Source organism: Chiloscyllium plagiosum, chromosome 12 (assembly GCF_004010195.1).
Source record: "Chiloscyllium plagiosum isolate BGI_BamShark_2017 chromosome 12, ASM401019v2, whole genome shotgun sequence".
NCBI classification, from domain to species: Eukaryota; Metazoa; Chordata; class Chondrichthyes; order Orectolobiformes; family Hemiscylliidae; genus Chiloscyllium; species Chiloscyllium plagiosum.
Genome location: NC_057721.1, coordinates 41,723,270 through 41,729,215, shown reverse-complemented (window position 1 = coordinate 41,729,215; position 5,946 = coordinate 41,723,270). Strand labels below are relative to the sequence as shown.

The 5,946-nt window shown below is 41.0% G+C and overlaps 1 protein-coding gene across 1 annotated transcript in view; it reads right to left on the bottom strand.

The window, feature by feature from the left end:
- Nucleotides 1-5,946, bottom strand: part of ccdc80 (coiled-coil domain containing 80) — a 54,350-nt gene that overhangs the window by 38,617 nt on the left and 9,787 nt on the right. Inside the window, exon 2 of the mRNA XM_043700868.1 lies at nt 2,004-2,160. Within this exon, the coding sequence (XP_043556803.1) occupies nt 2,004-2,160 (157 nt within the window). The remainder of the gene's footprint in view (nt 1-2,003; nt 2,161-5,946) is intronic.

Below are 5,946 nucleotides of genomic sequence, written 5' to 3'. Positions count from 1 at the left end.
TTCTTGCAGTCTTCTGCAGTCTTCTTCTTGACCTCTCCGCCTCCTTCCTACTCCGACCTATCACCCTCACCTTGACCTCTTTCCACCTATCACATTTCCAACCTATCCTCCAAGTCCCTCCTCCCTACCTTTTATCTTCTCCTGCTGAACACTCTCTGCTCATTCCTGAAGAAGGGCCTGTGCCCGAAACGTCGAATCTCCTGTTCCCTGGATGCTGCCTGACCTGCTGTGCTGTTCCAGCAATAAAGTTTCAACTTTGATCTCCAGCATCTGCAGACCTCACTTTCTCCTCCTTGAACATAAGAAGACTAAGAGGATATCTAATATCTAATCATCAGCTGGACTGAATAGATTCAAACTGTTCCTATTTATAAAGGAATAAAAACAAGAGAATACAGATATAAAATAGTCTGGAAAGAGGCAAGGCTGATGTGTGTAAAAAACCTGTTCACTCAATGAATAGCTAGGGTATGGAATGCGCTGCCTAAAGGTGTGGTAGAGGCAAGTTCAACTGAGTCATTAAAGATGGCATTAGATGATGATTTGACTAAAAATAACATGCAAAGGTATGAAGAAATAGCAGTAGGCTGGCACTCGGTAATGACCTTCGTTTGAGGAGCTGGTGTAGGCATGATAGGCAGAATGGCCTTCTTCTGTGCCATAACACTTTTGCTTTCTGTGAATAGTTTTGACCCCATCAATTTGGAGTAACCTGAGACCAGTTTCCAGAGCAGTTGTTCACTGCAAAACCAAGTTCCCCATGGGTTTTCACACAACACAAATGCGTAATTCTGATGTTGCACTGTACCTCTGAATGCAGTACCAACAGCACTTGTGAAGTTTAATGAGCAGCAGTTACACTGCATTCTTGCATTACTTTACTCCGTTTAGTGCAAACTCAAAAATCATAGACTTTTTACTTTCTGTTTCTACCACCAAGAATAATTGATGAGGCAGTTTTTTTACAGGTTTAGAAAATTAGTAGCATGAGATGAGGTTGGCCAAAGTTTAAAAATTGTGCATTACTACAGAGCTTAAGTATCACTGAAAAAAAGAGACACACTGTTGAAGTCTTTCATCTTCCATCCAGAACACAGATGCAAGAAAACTACATTTCAAAAGGAAGATAGTTTGTATTGTATGAGAAAAGGCTGTTCACTTGTCAAGATTTAAAAAAAAACATTTAAAAATATTTTTGTATTGTGGAATTAAGCAGGATGAAACACCCACCAGGCACATGCCTACATCTTTATACCTATACTTAACAGAATTGTAAGTCTAACTTACACCCAAAAACAAGTCAAACTTGTCAACAAACTTGAAGAATGATTAATGGGTTTATTGTTGGTTTTGGAGCAGGGGTTGGAATGATCCACAGGTTATTTTCTCCCAGCTCTTGTTTGCCCACTGTTGTGATCTACTGTCTTGCCTTTCATTCACAGTTCTGATAATAACATAGCTTGTCTAAAGTGAGCCCAGTGTTTCTTCATCCCCCCCAGAAAATTCTAGTTACCTTTCTACTTGTAATTAAGTTGCCCTGCCTTCTCAGATGCCCACTCAAATAGGTGCAGAAACTATAAGATGTAGCATGATAATTGGACTCATCACTGCACTCCAGCAACCAATATCCTGACACACACTGCAAACTTTCGCCAGACTAAGGAATAACCCGAATTCATTTCCTCAGGAAAGAAAACTGTCTAAATATATGCAGCTACGTGAAAAAAGGTTCATATCATTGGCTCTCTTGTGTTTGCCAGAATGTGGAACTTCATTCTACCTCACAGACTCACATAACAAAAATCTACGTGGCCCCAAATATAAACTGCTGCTCTAATGTTTGGAGAAACCTGCAGCAACTATTAGACAGACAAGCACTGGACATCACTCACAAAAACAACACAAGTGCCACTGGTAAAATAATGAATATGCTAAAAATCACAACCATGAATCAGTTATGGAAGAAAATAACAGACCAAGAGGAAAAATACTAAAATACTGACCCAGCTGGTAATGATCAATTTTAATCGTGCTGTTATTCAAAGGTCCAAAAATGGTGATAATTGAGATTTTTCTTAGTGCCATTTCGCAGACGTGCTCTAAATACTCATCTCGCTGCTGTTCATACATGTTGTTTCTGTCATTTGGAGAGGTAATAAGCTATAAGTAAGAAGGAAAAGTTCAAATTGGAGAAGTAAAATAGTCTGAAGTTTCAATGTAAAGGAACACTAATATTTTAAACACAAATAATGTTCTTATGTATGTTACACCCCTGAAAATGTCATGCAACATTGCTCTGCAGGTGTGAAAAGTCTCACATCACATGTACAGCAATAATTTTCAGACTAACTTGTATTCTGCATCACAATAATATATTCAAGTATTGAACTTTTACTAACCTCAGTGACAACAGTCACTGTGAATTTCCAAAGGTTGGATTTGAAATCCTCCCCCTGCCAGACTGTCAGCAAGGGGAGAGAAGAGATGTAAAATATGACAAGTGCCCAGCGCACCATTTTTCCTAAGCCCTGACTTGTCCCTTCAACAACAAAGATGGGCTGATGGCAAAATAAGCACCCCGTTAAATAATTAAAGGTCAACTGAACGTTTTATAAAACCAACTGATCGGAATATTAGACTGTAAAGGCCATAATACTGTTGACACGGCCAGTGGGCAGTATTATTTTTGCAGCCATGTTGAATAAAGACAGTGAGGTGACATGTCATTTGAGGGTTATTAGATTAGATTAGATTTTTACAGTGTGAACACAGGCCCTTCGGCCCAACAAGTCCACACCGACCCGCCAAAGCGCAACTCACCCAGACCCACACCCCAACATTTTACCCCTTCACCTAAAACTATGGGCAATTTAGGAGAATGTGCAAACTCCACACAGTCAGTCGCTTGAGGCGGGAATTGAACCCAGGTCTCTGGCGCTGTGAGGCAACAGTGCTAACCACTGTGCCACCAGTTTTCTTGGGCATTAAGTTATACTAGCGCATTGGGGTCAGCATCTTCATTGCCTGTCATCCAATATCCATTCCGCACAACCCTCTCCTTGAGATCTCAGACCCTCCCCTCCCCTAAAGCCCAACACTTATTGGATTCTGACAACCATTCAGCTTCTTTGTCCTCCTCCTAATATTCCAGTGATACACACTAGTGTGCTCCAAAGGGCAAAATGTCCAACGCTCATCTAGCCTAGCCTAGCCTAGCCTAGCCTAGCCTAGCCTAGCCAGCATGTTATGGCTGGTAGCAGTTCCTTCCAGGATGGCAAACAATCTGCAGCAGAATGTAGTTCAAAGTCTGCATTCTGCCACTTCTGCGAAGTGTTTTTTGATGCTTAGCAGTGAATGTGTTACCATCATTCAGCAGACCACCAAGCACATTAACATCCTGCAGCACTTGTGAACATGCCACTTTTATTCCATAATGAGTGTATTACAATTGTGATCTAAAACTCTAAAGAACAGATGCTTTGAAGAAGGATAAAGACAAACATTTGCAAAATTAGTGTCGCATATCACTGAAGCCAACACGTGAATGATTTAAATATGATCATTGTCTGAAATGACTAAATATTGTTAAAGTTTAGAAATAAAACATAACCTGTATCCAATATTTATGCCAGGTTCTTTGAAATCTGTCAATTTAAAGAAAACTTCACATTATAATTAAGTAAATAGCATTTAAAACAATTGCATGTTTATGTTTTGAAGTGTAAATCAACAGTCTTGCTGAAGCCAGACAAAATTACAATCACAGTTTAATTTGTGATATGTTGGTGCCAGAATGTCAGTGAAGAAAACAGCAAAGTATAATCGTGAATTTTAATACCAAAACGTTATTGCATATAGTAGGGAAGAACTTACAATAGAATAAGCCAGAACCACAAGGCAATTTGAAAAATACTGTTGTGAAAAATATATTGCTAGATTTGGAACAAAGACTTTGAAACTTACAGTGCATGGATTGTTATCAAGAAAAGTATTAGGACTGTTGTATTTGGAAGTAACAACAGCCTAAATGAGTATTTCAGCAGCAAATTGATATGATACTAATAGCACAGCTTGCTTCACATAGAATGCTGAGATTGTAATAATTCACTGTTACCTGAGTCAGTGGCCAGAGAGGGGGGTTACGACGGTGAATGTGGAGTTTTGTGTGGCTCAGAAGGTGATAGCTTCAGTCTTCCACACGTTGAATTAAAGAAATTGTGCTTCATCCAAGACTGGTTGTTGAATAGAGATTGAATAGATTGGGTCTGTACTCATTTTTACATTTTACATGATATTACATTAGATTACAGTGTGGAAACAGGCCCTTCGGCCCAACAAGTCCACACCGACCCGCTGAAGCGTAACCCACCCATACCCTTACATTTACCCCTTACCTAACACTACGGGCAATTTAGCATGGCCAATTCACCTGACCTGCACATCTTTGGACTGTGGGAGGAAACCGGAGCACCCGGAGGAAACCCACGCAGACACGGGGAGAATGTGCAAACTCCACACAGTCAGTCACCTGAGGCGGGAATTGAACCCGGGTCTCTGGCGCTGTGAGGCAGCAGTGCTAACCACTGTGCCACCGTGCCGCCCACCACTCGATGGGAATATAGAAAAGTGACTTTATTAAAATACACAAGATTCCTAGAGGACATGACAGGGTAGATACAAAAAGGTTGTTGCCTCTTGTGGGAGTCTAGGACCAGAGGGCCTATGGGTTGTGAATCTGTGGAGCTCTTTGTCACAGAGGGCCATTGAGGGTTCACCATTCAATATTTTCAAGGCTGAGATTGATTTTTAATCAGTAAGGGAATCAAGGTCTACGGGATTAAGGCAGGAAATGGAGTTGAGGATTATCAGATCAGCAGTTATCTCATTGAATGACAGAGCAGATCCAAGGAGCTGAATGGCCTACTCCTGCTCCTATGTGTTATGGTTTTATAAGCAGTCCAACAACTTACAGACAGTGGTAGGGGTTGAGCCAAGTGGTGGAGAAGTGAAGTTGGATGTCACTGACACTAATGTGACCCTATGGCTGCAAATGCTGTTACTAAATGACAGCATGCATATAGGATAAAGAAGGCAGCTACAGGTGGAGTTTGGGGAACTTTAAAGAATTTGCTATGACTCAGCAAGATCTGAGGATCAGTAGCTAAACTGGTTGTACAGTTAACACTGTTTAAGGCCGTTCACCTGAAAGGTCAGCAATCTGAAATACTAACTATGTTTCTCTCGCCACAGATGCTGCCAGGCCTGCTGAGTTTTTCCAGCATTTTCAGTTTTTATTTCAAGATTCCAGCATTTACAATAATTTGCTTTTGTACGCTGAAGAAGTTGTATCCTTTAATTTCAGCTAGGAATGTGACAGGGTCATATCAGGGAAAGAAGCAGAATTGGCAACAATTAAATGTTTTGTCAGGGCTAAAGGCGTTAAAGATAGAAATGGGGCAAACTGAAAGCAAGAATTTAGGAAATTGGAAGTTTGAATATGCAGTGGTGAACAACTGAGAAAACAGACATGAACAGAAGGAAGTGAGGCTGGAAAATCGTGTGGAAGTGAATCATAAAGGATACAAGAAAACAGTCAAGATATTGTTTTCAGTGATTACAACCATGGGAGGAGAAAGACCAGGGGACAATGTAAAATCATGAGTATGGCAGAGGCAAAACACCCTCACTGAACAATACAAAAGCAATGGCGCTGTATATAATATTTAGTAAAGGTAAAACTGTTCCCCCTGTGACTACCTGGTCAGGTCCACACCCCCCTACAACCCACCCTCCCATCCTGGCACCTTCCCCTGCCACCGCAGGAATTGCAAAACCTGCGCCCACACCTCCTCCCTCACCTCCATCCAAGGCCCTAAAGGAGCCTTCCACATCCATCACAGTTTTACCTGCACATCCACCAATATCATTTATTGTATCCATTGCTCC